At 40.9% G+C, this 20,859-nt stretch overlaps 1 protein-coding gene across 1 annotated transcript in view; it reads left to right on the forward strand.

The window, feature by feature from the left end:
• The window catches only part of LOC121733497, a 47,973-nt gene extending 31,261 nt beyond the window's left edge, over positions 1-16,712 (forward strand). Inside the window, exons 2-6 of the mRNA XM_042123753.1 lie at positions 14,050-14,274; positions 14,854-15,021; positions 15,790-15,861; positions 16,150-16,356; positions 16,646-16,712. Coding sequence (XP_041979687.1) covers positions 14,050-14,274; positions 14,854-15,021; positions 15,790-15,861; positions 16,150-16,353 — 669 coding nt within the window. The 3' untranslated portion in view covers positions 16,354-16,356; positions 16,646-16,712. The remainder of the gene's footprint in view (positions 1-14,049; positions 14,275-14,853; positions 15,022-15,789; positions 15,862-16,149; positions 16,357-16,645) is intronic.
• Positions 16,713-20,859: the final 4,147 nt, after the last annotated feature.

The raw sequence follows: 20,859 nt of genomic DNA on the forward strand, positions 1-20,859 counted from the left end.
AAGGAGTAAGGAGTTCTCTTCACCACCTTCGAACCATGGTGTATCCTGGTGCAAAATCTTACTTTTTTACTATTAAATACTTCATATGAAACCAAAAACATATGTTTCCATTTGAATTTTGAGGAGTTCCCTCGATTACTCATGGATCCCATCATCAGGTCACCACTTTGGTGAAAATGGGACCAAATTGGAGTGAAACCTAATATAACAAAACAAAAATTTTGAAAATCGGTTCATTAACGGCGGAGTAATCGTTGAACATACATAAAAAAATAAAATATCCACAGGCACCACAGCCGAACGTATAACCTCCTCGTTTTTGGATGTCGGTTAAAAAAGATAGAGTTCGAGTTGTAGCACCTCCATCGTGGGTATCGCAGATTTTCAATTGTTATGTGGCAGCCGGCGCGGCGCCGCTTTGGTATCGATGGGTTAATCGAGGGTTAGCTTGAACTCGGGTGTGCGCCTTGTTGTCTCTGTTTCTTAAGACCCAGCCACGGTCTGTTAAAAATATTTAAAGGCAAAATAAGTCTAAACGAATCTTTTGACACGTTAATTGTTTTTGTACTCACATTGTTAGTATGTAAATTCTTGCTAATTAATCGTGCAATGTCGTATTACCATAAACTGTAAAGTGTATTGTTGTGTTTAGTGTTTACCTGTAAACAGTCTCCCGTGGCGACTAGCGGTGTAACAAGTATGTACTAATTCGTTATATCTGTGTCAAGGAGCGTCCTCCCGCGTCTTCGCACTTTATCACAGGAAGGTCAGCTCGGTGGGACTGATAACAATTTGAGCACCTAAATCGTATACCTTAATTTTCTAGTAAATACGGGTAGCGTTGTTTTTAGATCATAAATCATATCAGTATATTGTCTTTTAAACCTTAAAGTAAGCTGCACATATCTTTCTAAAATCTAAAACGCTGACAACGCCGTCCGCTCTTGAATGTTGAGGCCTGAGGGCGACAGGTCAAAGCTATTGCCTTAAAATTCTTAAAAGCTGAAGCAGATTAAGCTAATTCAAAGCACAATGCGTCTTTCTCTCGTCGGCTGCGTCGTGCGCGGTCAGCGGTCGCGATAACAAAGGCGAACAAAAGAACTCGCTCTGATAACATTACAATGGGTCTCTTCAGACTCCGCTGAAGGACGATCACGTCGTATACTCTACAGGCGAAATAAGCTGGACCGTGTTCTAAGTTGTAACCACTCATTCGCTGAAAGTTACACAGATAGGGTCATGAATTATGATACGTTCTGATCGGTCCGCGTAGAGTTCAACCCTGAGGTATCTCCGAGAGTAGGATGCTTCCATAGCTTAAATTTATGATGTGGTGATGGTTTGCCTTCTCCAAAATAACTAAAGCTTCGTGTAACTAACCGCCTTCGTGAGATGTTTACTACGAGTAGAGTAGGGCGGAGGCTACTGGCTTGTGTGTAGTAATCTGTGCTAATACATTTGCCAAAACGCTGACGAGATCCGGCCTTCACCTGCTTGCTAAGTGATACTGTAAACAATGTACAGTGTACACGGTGTATTACTTTACGTAATTTTCCGATTTATAGCCTAGCTTTGATAATTTGGTTCTTGCGTCTTTAAAACTTTCACAAATCATATTTTGTGTTAAGAATGCTAATATTGCAGTTTGGTTTCTCTCTATAATCGTTTTAATATAAGCTGAGTAACAAATATTATAATCGTACGATAAACAAACTAGTGTAATTCCTGTAGCAGTTTTATCGTTCTTCTCGTTTCTACGAAGTATATAGTTACACTAACTATAAATTGCGAAACGATATTATAATATACGGCTCTATATCCGTAATACTTGGTTGTGCGTAGATAATACTATGAGTTATTGTGAAAATATTTCACATTGTTCCCTATACACCTAAGACAAGCTGTGTAACGTACGGTCGGCGCTACTCGTGTTATACTTCGAGCTGCATTACTGTAGTAATAAGGTCGGAATGCCGCGGCCGGGGTTTGTCAGCGACCGTACAATGTACACAATGCTAGGAACTGTGAGGAAAGGTGAGCCTCACGGAATGTACCTGTCAACATGATCGCATTGCATTGTTAACATCACACAGAGAGTATAATCCTCAGCGCGCCAGAGCCGCCAGATATTCGTGTTATGTTTGTAGAGTAGCGATATGCATTGATAGACTGACTGACATGGAAATAATATTAATAACTAGCTGTTGCCTGCGACTTCGTCCGCGTTAACACAGTATATTTAATAACAAAGATGAATATTTTTCCCCCTTTTGTGGTTCCTTATACAAAGAGTAAAAACGGGACCCTTCTTAAGCAAACGTCAAACGCAAACGTCAATAAACTTTTATGTTTCTAACTTAAGAAATGACGGACTTTCATTCAAACTTTCAACCCTAATTTCACCCTCTTGGGGGTAGAATTTCTAGAAACGCTTAAATACGTATCCATTCATTTTTAATCAGTAGCCAAAAAATAAAGTTTCATGTTTCTAACTCAAGAAATGACGGACTTTCATTCAAACTTTCAACCCCAATTTCACCCCCTTGGGGGTAGAATTTTTATAAAGCTTAAACGCAATACCCATTAATTTTTAATCAGTAGCCCAAAAATAAAGTTTCATGTTTCTAACTTAAGAAACGACGGACTTTTATTCAAACTTAAATCAAAAATAAAAAAAAAAGGTAAAATTTTCAAAATTCATTTCTTAGTGAGTTTTTACTTAATAAAACAACCCTATTCACTTATACACTTTCGTGGCTGTAATTTTAACAGTTTTTGCTCAGCGATGATGAATTAGTCAGTCAGGAGTCAGGGCATGTTATTTTATAAGTATAGATAAAAACGATTATTGTGAGTTAATCTTCAAAGATAGACATGTAAATAAAAAACATAGACATCACGGACATTTTTTAAAATCATTTGAAGCAGAATAATTCTCCCATATATATTTTTTTTGAGTATCTTGGACCGTTTTTGTCCTGGTTTATGCAGCGCACGCAACGGATGGCTCACAAAGATGAATAATTTTCCTCGCTTTTTTCCACATTTTCCTCTGTTTCTTCGCTCTTAAAAGACACAGCGTGATATTTATAAGCCTCGATAAGTGGGCTATCTAACACTGAAAGAAGAAGAACAAACAAACAAACAAACTCTTCAGAATTATAATACATATTAGTATAGATTATTATTGTCGATTTTAATGGCTACGAGTACCATACCATTTGCTTCTGTAATATTCACCAAAATATACAGTAAAATAAAAAGATTCGAACTCCAAATTACTCGTATTTATATTTTCTGGATCACTCCCCATGCTTTTTTAACCGACTTCCAAAAAGGAGGAGGTAATTAATTCTTATATCATACTGTGGTCTGCAATTGTTCTTTTGTTTTTGAGTTGTCAGGGGGAAAATCCAAGATATTTTTAGTGGTACACAGAATTGAACACTAATTGTAATTACCACTCGACTGAAGTCATAGCTCTATTAGTTAACCACAATAACATGTATAATAAGAAGTGAAGATGGTGGGCAGCTAAATTCCATAATATTATTTGAAATTAGGATATTGAACACGACCCGTTCAATGTCTAACCAATAAATATGTTTAAAATAACAATAAATAAATTGAAAATAATAATATACAGTTTAGAATATTGAATGCATATTATTGCATTCGTAAATCGGAATCGGGAGTCGGGAGTCGGGACTCGGTTTCAAGACATAAAGCAGACTGGATCGTCGCAAGTCCACGACGATAATAATTATTTCAGAAATATTATGTCAAGTTTACTTCCGAGGCGGGTCAAGGATAATTAAATACAGCCGGGAAATAAACGAAGAGCCTACCGAATTAGTTCAACCTATATAATATAATCTTATATATAAAATTCTCGTGTCACAATGTTACTCCTCCGAAACGGCTTTACTGATTTTAACAAAATTTTACATGCATATTCAGTCTGAGAATCGCCTACTGGGTACTAATATTATATTGATAAGTGCATTTGTTGAATAAATAATAGTAAATTATTACATCGAGACTGACGGCGACCATTGTTTGTGCGACGGGATAGTGATGGACGTTGTCATGGTAACATACTTATTTAGTCACTTCAATAAAATAATAAGGGTGAAATACTTGATTTATATTATGGCAAAGCAACGTTTGCCGGGACAGCTAGTACAATATAATATAATTGTAGAGCTTTCAGCGCGCTTCTTCTACGACCAAAGAGCCCGCTAAGTGGGAAGCTATGTTGGCAGCTTCAAATTATAATGTCATATGATATTATGTCCATCCATACTAATATTATACTTAAATGCGAGAGTGTCTGTCTGTCACCGCGATTTTGATGAAATTTGATATGCAGATACTCGGTGTCCCGGAAAAGGACAGTTTTTGTTCCACAAAAATGTACGGTGCCTGCGCGATGAATCAATTTGGGCGCAACACAGTTGCGGACGTCATCTGGTACTAGTATATGGCCAGTTCCATGTAAAAGTCTACCATAAACTAAAAAAAAATTCCTGATTTTGGTATTAAAAATACTTAATTATAGACATTGTTATGTCTATAATTAAGTATTTTTAATACCATAAACTAAAAAAAAATACCTGATTTTGGTATTAAAAATACTTAATTATAGACATAACATTATGGCACTATTAAGATTTTATAGAAGCAACAATTTCTAAGCATTACTTTTCTAGCAAAGCTGCCATTTATGAGATGATGTCGTGAGCTCGGCTGAGGGTGGTTTTGTGTGATGAAGTTCTGACTTAGTTTTCACGTTATGTATTTTAAATTCTTGTCATATTTTGTTACACACTGATTGTTCAAACAATTAAATACCGATATAGCTTTTGAGATTCGAGAAAATTCATTTATATAAAGATATAAGATCACAGTGTCGAGTTGTAGTGTCGGTCACATAAAAATCATTACTTTTGTCTATAACTACAGTAAAATTACTTTTACATCAACCAAATTAGAGACATTCCTACGTGACGGCGTTACTCAAATGATACCGGCATTAAAAATTTGGCATCTTTTTTTATAACACCTAAACTCTAAAAAATATTTTTGTAGTTTCGGTCACGTTATAGAGTCGATCATGCCCAAAAGTAGCGTTTTGTTTGTTATTTTTGCTGATAGATGGCGAAAACAGCTATAGAAAGCAGAGAGAGAAGCAGAAAGCTAAATTATTATTTTAAGAACCTGCCAGACCACCTCAAAGTCAAATAAAATCCAAAATTTTGCGATGTCTAGAAATGGGAAGCAATTGTCACAAAAATCTGGCAGTAGGATTTGAGATTATTACAGATATCGCAAGAAAATAAGATAAAATCATTGATTTTTAAACTTTATTAAACGTAAGATAGACCTGCAGAACTGGAAACCTTCTAAAGTAATAGCAACCGAAACTCCATAGTGTCTGGTCGTTCTTACCTCTATAGGGCTCATATAATAGAAAATTTTTAGCTTAAAAAAATGACGAAAGTCTGCCTATCGCTATCTCTTGGGTTATTATGTTAATAGTTTTTGAGAAGATTTCGTGTTGAGTTCTTTTTTGACTAATTATTAGTGATTTCGTTTTTGTGACGTTTAAGTTCAAAAAAAGCATTTTAATGAATTAACTAATTACTGATTAGCTTTTATACTCTTTTAGAATTCGCACTATACGGGCTGAGATACATAAATTTTAAAGTTTAATGTAAATCTATCGACTTTTACCTACACAAAGTGAGTGTAGTGTCGGACACGTTTTGGGCTGTAGTGTCGGTCACAATTTCTTTTGCTAATAAATAGTTTTTTAAATAACTTACAGGTTATAGGTAACCATTTTATAATAGTTTGTTTCATGCACTTTCGATAAAAATACAAAGTATAGTTATTTAGCACACAGAGAGGAAGATTATTGGTGTTTACAAACACTCTCGGAAAACGACTTCCTTTTGCATGTAGTGTCGGTCACGTTTATGTTTGACTAAATAAATGATATTTGAAAACAACAGTGTATACCATTTTTTCTACAGAAGTTTACTTGTTTTATTTGCTACAAAGCCATCTTAAAATTGATACTTAAGATCTTCCGACCGAGCGAGATAGCATGCTCGGTCAGGCCGAAGCCCACTGACGTCATTTCAGACGTTGTATATATCTTGCCGTTCTCCGAAACTTCGATAGCGCGATGCAGGAATGTTAGGCGAATTGTGGGTACCGCCACATCACTCCCCCCCGAAGACCTGTGGTATTCTTCGATGCGCTTGTGTTGTCAGGTGTGGGCCGAAGCTACGCGTGCAATGACCAGGAGAGGGACCCCGTGCTCTGCTTGCTGACCGGTCGTTGTAGCCTATGGCTGCCCCGTTCAAGCCAGACCGGGTTCGACCGGCGCGGACGCCCAACGCGGCTTATGGTCGAGGCGACCCGGTTATGCTTGATGTCTGCTGACGTGGTGCGGAGGGGCGGGGAGTGTTGATGATGATTGATGTCCAGAAGGATGCGTGTTCTTGTCGGTGGTCACCAATTTAACGTTGTTCGTGGCGGCCGAAAAGGAAGATCTTCCGACCGAGCGAGATAGCATGCTCGGTCAGGCCGAAGCCCACTGACGTCATTTCAGACGTTGTATATATCTTGCCGTTCTCCGAAACTTCGATAGCGCGATGCAGGAATGTTAGGCGAATTGTGGGTACCGCCACACTAACAACATGATAGTAACCATAATATATGACAAAATAAAACGCAAGTCGTATTAAATGTAGAGTCAGTCACATATGGAATTGCCCATATACTTATATAAAACATAAAATATGTGCTTGTCTATCTTTATTTTCTTCTAAACTTCAAGTCGAGTAAGAGGATTAAAAAGTCTAATAGAAAACATTAACTGATAGTATTTTTGTAATTACTTATTATCGTTTATATTCTCCGAGCTTTAACGAGTTTCAACATAATACGTGTAACATATTACGAGATATTGCCGTGCCGGGCATTGTAATTTGTACACCACACAGCTGCCAGCAGCCAGAGTGACTGATGAGCTATCTCGCAGTTGAACAACATAAAACATAATATTGTTTTTTTCCTTACTAATACAAATATTCTCTCTTTATGTGTTAGGTCATCGTGTGATATTTCTAATGTACCAGACACGAAGAGAAAATACACATTGTGTCCAGCAATAGGGAATATCATGCAGAGGACGCTACTTGCACATACAGGCGATCGGTCATGTCGCACACCGCCACACGTCATAATATTAGAATATTGACAGAATATTGGGCACACGCTCAACGCAGCGAACGCCCTTTGACAACGTTTCTGTCAATATTCTAATATTATGACGTGTGGCGGTGTGCGACATGACCGATTGTCTGTATGTGCAAGTAGCGTCCTCTGCATGATATTCCCTATTGCTGTACACAATGTGTTTGTCTTTGTGTCAACGCAGCGAACGCCCTAGGGTTGATAGATTGTATTGATGTGTTGATAGAGGTAGATTTGTATACAAATCTGAATTCATAAATATTACAGATTTCAATTGCGTGAGACGTCTTGCGAATTTGTCAGATCCATATAAATTTAGAAATTATATATGTATATGCAACGCCTCGCGTTGCGGTCTGAATGAACCCTAACAAAACTTTTTGGTTACTGCCTGTGCCCTGTGCTGGTGAGTGGTGCTGTCATATGCCGCCTAGCGTGAAAACATTGCTGATTGCAGTAATATAATAGCCTATTAGCTGTATACAATATATTTTTATTAGTATCGGTTGTATTTAGTATTTTTATTAGTATTAGTAGCGGTTTGTATTTATTTATTATTAATTACAAGACGTTAACGGTTTAACGATATATTTACGGCAGAAGCGGTTATTCGATTACAGTATGGTATGGAGGTTCTCGTTTCGTGAATAATGTAATAGGATTATGGAAATCGTGTCAATTTTATTACATCAGACGGAGCCGCGTCAAGTGTGCTGTGTGAGTCACCTAGCGACTAGCGACTAGCGTCATGCAACAGGCTAATATTGTTACAGATAACACCAGACAGAAATAGTAGCAGACATAAATCATTCAAATGTATTATAAAACATTATAAGATTACGAGTGAATGTTCGGAAAATACTTTTTGTCTATCAAAGGTTAAAGGAAGCGATGATTTATGTTTGTACTTGATGATGTCCGCATTTCGTAACTCCGTTGCTCAGAAATGCGTCCGATAACTGCACATTTCCCACTTATCAAATCAAAATATCATTTACTTCGGGCATCAGAGGCCCATAAAACATATTATATACCTTAAATCTAAGATACATTATTAATTATATAATAAATACCTTAAAACTAACATACATATTTTATATATACTTAAAAACTAACACTGTCACGTATTGCCGGCGACGTGACTCGCTTCGTTCCGGGGTCTCCCCCGGGACCTCCGGTAGAACACATCCATCGGCCAGAACTCTGGCGCGCTCGAAATTTCGAAAGTCGAGAGAAGATTCGTCGGTACTCTCACCACAAAGGAGCTAAAGTTAACCTTGTGGCGAGACTGCAGACGCTCGACCCTCAGGCGCAGTGTCGTCTTCTTCTATACTTATTATAAAACAAAGTCGCTTTTTTCCCTCATGTCCCTTTGTTCCCTTTAATCTTTAAAACTACGCAACGGATTTTGATGATTATTTCAGTGTTAGATAGTCCATTTATCGAGGAAGGTCTATATTTTATCACGCTAAGACTAATAGAAGCGAAGAAATAGAGGAAAATGTGGAAGGAACGAGGAAAATTATTTGAAAGGGCTAACTTGAACGCGCTTATCTCAGGAACTACTGGTCCGATTTAAAAAAATATTTCAGTGTTACATAACCTATTTATTGCAGAAGGCTATAGGCTATATTTTATCACGCTAAGAGTTAAGACTAATAGGAGAATGTCGCAAAAACGGGGGAAATTATTTGAAAGGGCTAGTCTCGCGAACTACTGGAGCAATTTTTATGTTTTTGACACAGATAATTAGTAGACCACGTGAAGGATCATAGGCTATCGATTCTAATATTTTTTTCAGTGGCTATATATTTTATACCCTTGCGACGCGGGGCGGGTCGCTAGTCTTATATAAGATGAACAGTGTCTGCGTGATGTGTCCTTTCCCGGGACTCAAAGTATCTTTATATCAAATTTTATCTTCATCGGTTCAGCCGTTTAAGAGTGAAGAGGTAACAGACCGACAAATTTTCGCATCAATAATATTACTAAGGAATAAGGATAAAGATGTAAACTAGGGAAGTGTATTTCTTAGTTCTATAATACGTCTTGTGAGAATTTGGTTTCAATAGCGAGGTAAACCATTGAGGAAGTGCAGCGAGGTCTCCAAGAGGTTGCCTGCGGGCTGCGGGTGATAGTGGTCGATGGAACCGCTGGAAATGTTTTCTTGCGATATTTATCACTATTGAATACCGACTGAATGCCATCAGCCATGTTTCTAGGTCGACATTAAAAATTAAAACCGCGTGCGGCTGCAGCTCTACATTTTAAAAGCATCTTTTTTACGGTATTTATACAGTTAGGTACAATTGACCCATAACTATTATGTAGGGTACCTAATTAGTACTTAGACTTACTGTACCTGCTGTAGTATTTCTATTAAATTACTTATCCAAACCAAATATTAAAATTTAAAACTTATTATAATCAACATGTAGATCGCGTGTGCGGTGTGATACATTTACCTACGTTTATAGTTTTTATTATTCGTAGCGTTTATATCAAGCTTCAAAATCAAAATTACTTGCTAACTATTTAGAATCTATTATTATCATTGAATAAACTCTAGTGCTAAGTTATCTAAGAGATCACTTGGCCATGCGTCGACTTACCTCCTTGCTCTACAAAGTCCAGACATACTGACATACACGATACACGTTGCAACGCGAACATGTTTTACTATCAAACACACATGCACATCACATGTGATGCGAATTGCGATCCCACGTCGCAGGATGTACGTTGTAAATGAGGGGATCTAAGAGTTTTGAAGCTGCTAGAACCTCAACTGCTGGTAGAGGTCTTAGCAGCTTCAAAACTGATTCCTTGTGTTGGAATACCATTGGAACTTTGAATCAAAGAAATACATTTCATGCTCTTTTCTTAATGTTCAAACTTAATATGAAGTATATTGCGTTCCATTATCTTACCCCAGGCCTAGGCGTGACCAACAATTCTCATTTAGATTCTGAGTATACCAACCACATGTAGTCACTACTCGTAATACCACAGAATACATTTTAGTACAAGTCTAATACATAATATAGTCTGAGGTAAGACGACTCCCAAATCAAATAATTTATTTACTGGGACGTACGCTAGGACTTTGTACTGTATTCAGTGTTCGAGCTGCATTAGTTCTCTACAGGGTGCACCAGGGTGCCATTCCGCAGAATGTAGAGTTCGTCGCCAGTCGCCACGCCGAATACAGAATCAGTGTGTAGTTACTAGTTACTCAAATACCAGTAGCCGGCTAGTCGGTGTTTTTATAGTTTTGTCACGTGAATAACGTGATACAAATATCTCCACGACGCTCCCTTCATGCAAATGCTTTCAATTCTGTATACATATATCTGATAATGTTCTGTATACATATATCTGGTAATGACTAGTAAACAACTATCGGTTTCTTAGTTTAGCAATTAGCAGCAAGGTAATGCACACTTACAACTTGATTGTTTCACAAGAAGGTTGATTAATGCGTTGGATGTGAAAGTTTTAGACGTGGGAGAGCCAGGCTTCGGCACGAATGGGCCGGCACGATCGGAGAAATACCACGGGCTCACAGAAAACCGCCGTGAAACAGCGCTTGCGCTGTATTTCGCCGAGTGAGTGAGTTTACCGGAGGCCCAATCCCCTACCCTATTCCCTTCCCTACCCTCCCCTATTCCCTTCCCTTCCCATCCCTACCCTCTCCTATTACCCTATACCCTCTTAAGAGGATACAACAGGGGCTAGAGAAATGAAAAAAAAGTACGTGTAATATCTATAGCTGTCTCCCTTACCTCAAGCCTATACCGCAGAACGCGATAGAGACAACTGCAGAAAATCCAGAAAATCAACGATTCGTTGTCCCCTGATTCCTTCTCCAAAACTTAACCGATTTAAGTACTTTTTTCATTAAAGATTAAAAAAAGGCTTGAGCTGTGTTCCTATGTTTTGCTTTTTTTGTATAATCTAGCCAAATCTGTTTTCTGGACGTTTGAACACAGCGGAAAATCTGGCCATTTTTTTGGGTTTTTGAACGTTCATATCTTATTTAATAATTAAATTATGAAAAAAAAGAAAACATAGGGACATTGTATTAGTGGCCGTAGATATTCAGGAAAAAAAATTATAACTCTACTAGCATTATCCAGGGAGGAAACAGGGGACAACGTTTGTATGGAAAAAAGGGCGGTGTGGAATCCTCTTAAAAGGCCGGCAACGCACCTGCAGCTCTTCTGATGCTGCGAGTGTCCATGGGCGACTTGCTTTCCATCAGGTGACCCGTTTGCCTGGATCTCTCGCCACTCGCCAGTCTTGACGGCCATCAGCCCCACTGGGGACAAGAGGAAAGATAGAGTGCTCTTTTGTACTGCGCAGTGCGCACATACTTGGACACTATGAAATCATTTCTGTATAGCTGGTCTACTTTCAATGAAACCGCCCACCGCCACCGAAATAATATTATAATATTTTATAATACTCGTAGTAATCATGATTTGAGGTAGTATTTGAGCGGTCAACTTACTTTGTAATACGATTACTCCGCTGTACCGCAACCGATGGTTTTTCGGTTGCGGTACGGCTTCGGTTGCGGTTACGGGGTGACGTCAGAGGCGGGCGGCGGAGATGCGCGGCCGCGGGGTCAGTGGCCGCGGTAATTGGGGAACCCTCAGGCTACTTACACTCAGTACGCTACTTACGATCAATACGAATTACGAGTCGCGTGTTCACAGCTCACTGCTCGAGATCACTATCTCGCACGAAATGTTGCCACATACATACTACACTGATCATACATATTATAATGTCACATAATTATACAAACATAAAAAATTAGGCTTGCGGAGGACGTTTGAAGGGTTAAGAGGTAGGATCTCTCTTCACATGGATCATAGATAATACAATATAAATAGAGAACATGGATAATCACAATCTACTTCAATCATGGGCGATCATAGACAAGTATGAGTAACTAGATGATGCCCGCAACTCCGTTACGCCAAAACTCGTATATCGCGCGGGGACCGTACATTTTTTCGGAACAAAAAGTATCCTAGTATGTTCTTTCCCGGGACTCAAAGTATCTCCATGCCAAATTTCAGCAAAATCGGTTCAGCGGTTTGGACATGAAGAGGTAACAGACAGACAGACAGACACACTTTCGCATTTATAATATTAGTATGGAAGTATGGATGACTAATGTGTAACACCTGGGTTCCTGTCTTTGGACTCATCCCAGCAAAGCACGTAGCGCACGTAGCGCCGCTCGTGCTAAGTGCCAACTACACCGCTTATTACTATCGCGTATCGCGTATCGCCAATCGCGATCGCGAGTCGCTGCATTGCCGTTACATTGTTATATTTTTCAGAATTACATCTTCAGACAGGGCCCCAATTCTCGCATCTCGAAACTCGACTGACTCATTTTTAAGCGCATTGAGAAATGAATCAAGTGAATCAAGAATAAAGTCAAGTTACGCTTTAACCGTAATGTAGAGTCGTAGAGGCACAACATAATCTGTATTGAAATCGCTGACAGCTGATTACATTATTACTTACTACAATATTACAATATTATGTAGGTAAGTAGGTGCTCGTAAACTTTAAAGCTATCGCGTGTTAACATACAGTAGCAATTATATCAGAGTAATTATGATTAAACATGATTTATATTGCTCTACTTTTCTATGATGCTAAATGAAACAGGTGTTGGGTCAGCTGGTTTAAGATGAGCATTGGGCTTGTTGGATGCAGGGTCTATACACTGGACGCAGAGTGCAGACGTTAATGTCACCATAATGTTACTAACAAAAAATGTGGTTACAATGCAGCAAAATTAGTTATGTCTTCTCGGAGGAATCGAGTTAACACAATGACGATTGACGCCATATCGATTTAAACTAGTTAGTTATTATAAGTATTATCTGTATGTAGTATACTCACTGCTCGTGCGAGGCGTAGGATGTAGGTTGTACACGTGCAAGGTGTTATGTAATTTAGTATGTACCTAGTAGTATGTAAGTATGTAAGATTCTTCTTATTAAAGACAATGTAAGTTAATTATTTAATGAGCGTATTAATCTGTTAGGTGTTATGGGGAAAACTACGAGATGATTACAAAGCCAAGAGCTGCAAATTCAAATTATGACATTATGTTTATCAATAAGGACTGCTTTTAACTCAGTATCAGCTCTATAAATAATATGTTTGACCTGCGCGGTGCGTCTTGGGATGGGTCGGGACTCGGGAATACAATTATTCAGAGGGGTCAATCTTGAGTTAACTGTAACACAATACGAATACTGTTCTATGTTCATGTCATGTGTGCAGTATAATACTTATACATATATTATTTATACTTGAATAAGGGGGCTTGTGTAGGTAAAATACCCTTTAATACAACCGTTCTGTTGTTGTCTGTTCCGGCCTCCGGGGAACGTCAGACGAAGAACAACGGCCGTTTGACTCGTGAACGGTGAACCCAGCTCGGTAGATAAAGAGAGATGGCTCAGCGCGGGGTTATCGTGAGGTCGAACACATTCCGTAGCTGGCATAAGCTCATACATTCATCAGCGACCATGCTCCTTGTTAGCTCTGCAGCGCGGCGGCCAAGTCGGGGCCATTATGGACAATAACAAGCGAGTACGACGGACAATAACAAGCGAACCCGTGGCGCATTCTGTGATGCTCGATTGATCGTGTCCAACGCGTAGAGGCTGTATTACTTAAGGACTTAACTCTTAAGTTAACTGTTGTGTTTTTACTGATGACGGGCATCTCGTGTCGTTTCAGATGTACGCGGGCGCGCTGCTGTCGACGGCGGCGCGGCTGGCGTGGGACCCGAGCACGTACGCGTGGTTCCGGTTCCTGTGCGCGGCGCAGTACCGCGTCTCCGCCGGCTTCGTGCTGGCGGCCGGCCTGTGGCTCGCCGCGCTCGTGTCGCTGGCCGCCGCCACGCGCGCCCGCCCCGCGCTGCACGCTTACTGCGCCGGCGTCGCCTGCCTCGCCGGAGCCGAGGTCGGCAGAAATACCTTTGACTTTAACTATATTAAGTATTATGAGAAAGACGAATGTAGGGATAGGAAGGCGCCGAGGTGGGAGATAAAATAAAAATAATAAACTTCTTAAGCGACTACCTCCACTCGTTGACTATTATACTGCAGCACCAAAGTCCTGCCCCCGTAGACAAGTGGCAAAACGCTAACGCTAACGCTAGCGCTAGCGCTACGAAATGTATGGATTTGACATTAGTATTCGCTAGCGAAGCGATGACTTATGTCAAATCGCATACATTTTGTAGCGCTAGCGTTAGCGTTAGCGCTTTGCCACTTGTCTACAGGCCCTGTGCAGTTTTAAATAGTCGTCTATACTACGAATAATAAAGAGGAAAGGTTAGTTTGTTGTCGGATAGGTTCCGAAAACACTGGAGCGTTTAATTGATAAAATCTGGAACAGACTGGACAAAACATAAGATATTTTTTTTTGCTTAAAAATGTACGGCTTCGGCGCGATACGGTTTTCATGCGGGTGGAGCCGTAGGAACCTTCTAGTAACTTATAAGTTGTGTGAGGTCTTAAGTCAAGTGTGTTCCTGCAGGTGGGTTACGGCGCGTGGATGGCGGCGTCGCTGGTGCGGTGGTGGCGGACGGCGCCGCAGGCGGAGCTGGCGCGGCGCGGCGCGGACCTGCTGCACGACCTCAAACCCGCGCTGCTCGCCGTCGAGCGCTACCGCGACGTCGCCCGACCGCTCTACGACATGCTGGAGGTACAGCCTGCACTTATGGATTGATAAATACGTCACCACGACATACCACGTAGTTGTAGCACGACATGTAGATACCGGCTGACAGGCTAAGTACTAACTCCTTAACTCCTTAAATCTATTGGCACTGCCTACTGTCCCAATTCCGGTGTAATTGAGAATAATAAGGATATTAACAGCTGCGGAACGCCGTGCGGCGGCGGCGGCGGCGGTCGGCGGCGGGCGGCGGCGCCCACGTCTCGTTAACGTCGCCATCGGAGATCGCCGATCACCAATTACATCAATTGAGCTTCGAGGCCTCCACCAATAATTATTCATTGACTACCGAATCGTACGCTCATGTAACTGTAACACAATGAATATGAACGAATGTGAGTTGTGACCCGATGACCCGAGCGTAACATGTTGAATGTTGCAACAAATACGGCTCTAAATTATAGTTACCTACTTGGAGAGCTACAGTAGCATCAGAAATTAGCATGCAAGCTAAGTACTAACTGGCTAGTGGTTAGCGGGTGGATTGAGGAGGCGGCTCGCGTGGTCTCGTGACATACCCAGACTCTACTCTCGCTGAAACTCGTCGCACTCCCGACATTACTAATAAAGTACAGTGCGTTACGAGTGACCCTTAGGGCCCTTCCACGCGGCGTTTTGTTACGCTCGTTTGTATCGATACAAACGCAAGTCGTCAGTGCGCAAAAAATACGTCGTGTGGAAAGGCCCTTAGAAATAATAAACGTGGTATAGTAACATGTGACGTGACAATTGCAGGAGGTGGAGCGCGAGGCGCCCAACAACGTGATCGTCATCATAGTGTTCGGGCTGGTCGGCGTCGCGCTGCAGGTACAACTTCACTCTTATTGACATTTCATTCTTTATTTTATTGCCGTAATTCCTATTTTATTCTTACCACCGCCATCTGCCTAGGATTCAACTTCTCTGATAGCTGATATTACATTCATTTTATCATTTCATCACCGTCAAAAGTTGATCTATTCGTCCATAGATGTCGCTACATCACACATTTTAAAAATATACTGAACCCGAGCTATAATAGAACTTTATTTCTCAAAAAATTCAACTCGGGAACAATAATTATTATTTAAGGAACGTTGCGTGTGGTGATTTCAGATAGCGGCGTTCGTGTTCGCGCGTCGGCTGGCGCGGCGCGGTGGGGGCGCGGGCGCGGCGCTCGTGCCGGAGCGCGCGGACTGCGGGTGTGCGAGCGAGAAGGCGGGCGTGTGCGACGAGGACAGCGACAGCGACCGCGAGCTGCCTGGCTGGCGCAAGAAGGCCAACCTCCGGATGTACACCATCCTCGACAAGATTTTCTAGCAGGTTCGACTCTATTGTCACATTTATAAATCGCCTACATAATTATACAAAAAATCATATTTGTATCAAAAGTTTCTTTTGACTTATTTATTTTTATAACGTTATCGAAATTACAAAGCTCGCCATACAATCAATTGCTCTAACTGGCGCCATCTATCGGGTCGCTAGAGCAACTTTTCGGAGAAGGACCTGAGTTTGGATCGAGTTACACGCGAATTTTGTGATTTTATCTGTAGTTTATAAATAATTATTATAACATACTCTGTACTCAAGAGAATAATCTATTTTCTAGGAGGAACCGCCGGCCGGCACGTCGCGCGGGGGCCGCAAGCGCAAACGGCGCGCGGCCCGCACCGCCCGCCGCCCCGCGCCGCCCCCGCACCGGCCCCCCGCCCAGCACCGGGCGCCGTCCGCCCCGCCGCGGGCGCCGTCCGCCCTACCCCGCGCGCCGACCGCGCCGCACCGCGCGCGCGACGCCCGCTGGGACGCGGTGCAGGCGCAGTTTGCGGCGTCGCGGCGGCCGCCCGCGCCCGCGCTGCTCATTCTGCGCGCCGACCTCTAGCCCGCGCCGACGTCGCCCCGCCGCGACGACGACGACCCGACGTAACTCGCGAGTACATTCCTCGTATATATTTAGTAGCGTTTAAGTGTTAATGCGTCGCATCGCACGCAGGGCATTCGAATCTTTATAAAGAATAGGCGGTACACGTAATATTGTGCAAGATAATGTCGATCGTAACGAGTAGTACTCCCTGCGAGTCGTTCCCGAATTTATCCGTAGTTAGAATATTGTTCTGTACTGCCGGCGCGGCTCGGCGCGGCTCGGCGCGGCCCGGGGCGCCACCTCTCCGAAACTGCCATATTAGTTGTTATTATTATATACTAGTAGCAATAACTATAGGTGACTGTTCATATCGACGTACCGACGACTTCCATTAGTCTATTGTAGCTGTAAGACAAATATTTTTGTATCGTTCCTGATGACTGACGAGTGCTCACCCGCGCGTTTGTGTCGTGGATGTGATGTTACGGCAGAGCTGAATGCACACGTAACTGGCATGACTCATGTGACATGTCGTGATGTCGCACTCGGTCATGCGGCTCACGCCCGGTGTCGATACCGGGGACGTTCGTTTATAATTAGGCAATACTAGGTACCAAATTTACCTATTTTACATATTATAGCGTAAAAAAGAAGGGAATCAAAAGACTTCTTTTCAAATTAAAAGTGTTTTGGATTACCCCAGCTAGGTTACACAGTACCTGTGGATATCCACATTCCGCAATAAGAGGACGCTCCAGGCGTGCGGCGCTGGTGGTTTGAGTCGATTTTAAATTAAGTTTTGTACTCAATGTTTTGTGACGTATTTTTTATCTGTTTAAAATTGTTAACAACGAAATAGGTTTCTTAAAGAAGAGGAAGCAGGGGAAGCGGGGAACTATTAGTGGGTATTGTTTTCCCGACGATGATGTTGTAGCGGCGCGTTTCGCCACCTGCCACGTTTGGAGCTGATCTAGGTTTAACGGACAGCGTTTTCTGTGATTTGCTTTATTTAGTGACTAAGAGTATTTACGCTGGTGCCAAATAGTTGTAAGTCTGAGCGCGGCGAAGCAGGGGGGAGGGGGGAGGGACGGGGGTGAGGCCGCGCTCGCTAGACAATAAGCCTCACGCTGTGAGTTCTGTTACTTAGTAAGACTTGATCTATATTAAAACGATAAAATAAAAATATATTTTTATATACTTGAGACTTTTATTTACGCTTAAATTTTACTAGTAGATGCTTTTTAACAAAAAAAAAGAAATGTTTTTAATAACTATACACATAATATAACTGAGGGTCAATTCAGACCGCAACGCGACGCGTAGATGCATTCTAAATTTGTACTGAACTGACAGATTTCGATTGCGGACGTCTTGCAAATCCGTCAAATCCATACAAATTTAGAAATGCACAAATATATCTACGATGCGCGTCGCGTTGCGATCAGAATTGACACGCGGCGCGGCGGCGCCGTCTGAAAAGGGCCCATAGAAATGTATGCAGCGGCCAGCGGCATACATTTCTATGGGTCGGGCCATCCGCAACGGATGTAAAGGTCTAGTTTTTTTAAAATTATTATCTAACATAATTACGTGACCACTCTTGAGCTCCGAGGAATCATTGGCCTTTTGCGCAATACGACATTATTGACACCCCGCTTCTCCCCGTAACATTTTTAACAAAATATCCTCGGAGGCCGGAGCTCGCATGCGGGGAACGTAATTTCTTGCGGTAGTACAGTGCTCCTAAAGTGATAATGCGCATAGTCGCAATTTTTCAGTAATGATCGTATTTCCCGAGCGTCGGAAGACGTTGCTGCAAGCGCTGTTTTAAACTTAACTTTTAGAAGAACAGCGCTTTGAAGCGACGTAGAGGTGCCTAACAATGTTTGGACGTTACCATGGAACGGCTTCTCGGTGAGTTATATGCTATAGTACTTATTGACGGACCGGCGATAGCGGACAGCCACCGGCTATATGATATTGTTACGTGCTAGGGTTCGAAGGATTTGGAAAGAAAGTCCTGCTGACTCTCTTGAAGACTTTATTCACTAGCACTAGGTCTAACACAAAGCACTAGATCCAAAGCACTATCACTGCCCTAGGTCGTAGCCAAGTCGTAGGTTTCACTGGTTTACTCGCTACTGATCACTGGTTTTCACTTCGAAGTCCGATAGGTTTCGCTGGTTTGACGCTAGATGGCACTAGGTGTCTATATACGTAACAATATATTTTACTTCCATTTCCTTTGAACAAGGTGTAAAATGCAAGTCTTGTGCATTGTTTGGGGCTCTTACGTTTCTTAGATTGTGCGCTTTTATAATTCTGGGCGTCACGTTATCGCGGAAGCCGACTTCAACGATAAAACGTTGGGTACGTTAAATGCCCTTTTGATTTTACGCACCGCGGACGTTTTGTGCGGTTCAGAAGAGTGTAGACGTCGTGATGTCCTGAAATTTTTGCTAACGTGCACGTTAAAAAATTATGATCGACGGTTTAAGAGCGTCTTCATATATTTCCATACATTTTACTTCCCTATGTTATCGTTTAACCGCGGACGTCTACGATATTACCGCCACGTCCAAAATTATAAAGCGCACATTCGGGTGTTTTCGTGATTAAGACAATTAGCGAAGATTTCCATGCGCATTAATTTGGGTTTTTGAATTATTTTTTTTTGTGATAAATGGAAAGATCATATATAAGTTTTATAACAAAACTATTTTTTTTTTGCAATAATTAAAAAGTTATTTCAAAATAAAAATTAAATTTTAAATTCAGTACCGAAGATCCGCCGACAGCTCCCGAATAAACCCGAGCGCGTGTGACGTCACAATGTTAGTTTTTGCCAGTGTTCCCAACTTAGGAGTTTTCCCCCCAGTTTTAGGGGTTAAATAAGTGAGATGGGATTTTTTTAGGGGTCTGAAATTTTTAGGGGTATTTTCAGGGATTTTTTTACTTTTTAATATTTTTAAATTGTTGATATTAATATTAATTATTTCTTGACCTAGCGACTTCTAGCGACATCTATTACGTAATTCTATGACCACTCTGTGGTGACTGGCGGCAATACTGGCGCCACTGGCGGTCATTTTATTGTCCGTGCTGTGCATGGACAAAAAACTATAGACTATTTTTTTCAAACAATCATTAAACATGTTTGACGTTTGAGTGGGTCTGAGTGGCACCAATTATGTAATAAAAAATGGACAAATACCTCTTCTTCAGCTGATTTTTATTTTGAAGTTTATAATGACTGTGACGCAGCGGGCTGTAAGCGTTTTGAAAATATTTCAAAATTTGGATTAGCATTTGTCACTGTTCCAATTTCAAAGCGAGTGTCGAACGTGCATTCTCTGTCTATAATGTTGTTAAAAATAAGTTGAGGAATATCTATCTATTGAAATGTTGCAAAGCATCCTGATGGTTCGATTTACATTAAATCGTAATGATGTCACTTGTGCAACATTTAATCCAACAAATAAAATGTTGAATTTATTCAATAATCAGATGTACGACTTCAAAATATCTGAATCTTCAGATGAAGATGAAATATTTAACATATTAAATCAATTATTATAATAAAAATATTTTAAAACATATTTCAGTATATTATCTCTAAACTATTATAAATTTATATATATATGCATATTTTAAGGGGAAAACAGAAAATTAAGGTGATTTTAGGGGTTTTTGACACCAATTTAGGGATAAATATTTTTGAGAGGTGGTAACACTGGTTTTTGCTCATTGTAGCATACAGAGATATAATAATTAGTACAGTGTTTTGAGTTTTTATCTAGTAAATTCTGTTGGCATTGTTAAATAATCAAAAATGTCAAAACTCAAAAGTTATCGCTCTTGTTTTGTACCATTATGTACAAATACTACAAAAACAACTCCTGAAAAAATGTTTTTAAATGTTCCACAAGACGAAAAACGTCGAAAGAAATGGTTTCAAGCAG

Source organism: Aricia agestis, chromosome 14, assembly GCF_905147365.1.
Source record: "Aricia agestis chromosome 14, ilAriAges1.1, whole genome shotgun sequence".
NCBI classification, from domain to species: domain Eukaryota; kingdom Metazoa; phylum Arthropoda; class Insecta; order Lepidoptera; family Lycaenidae; genus Aricia; species Aricia agestis.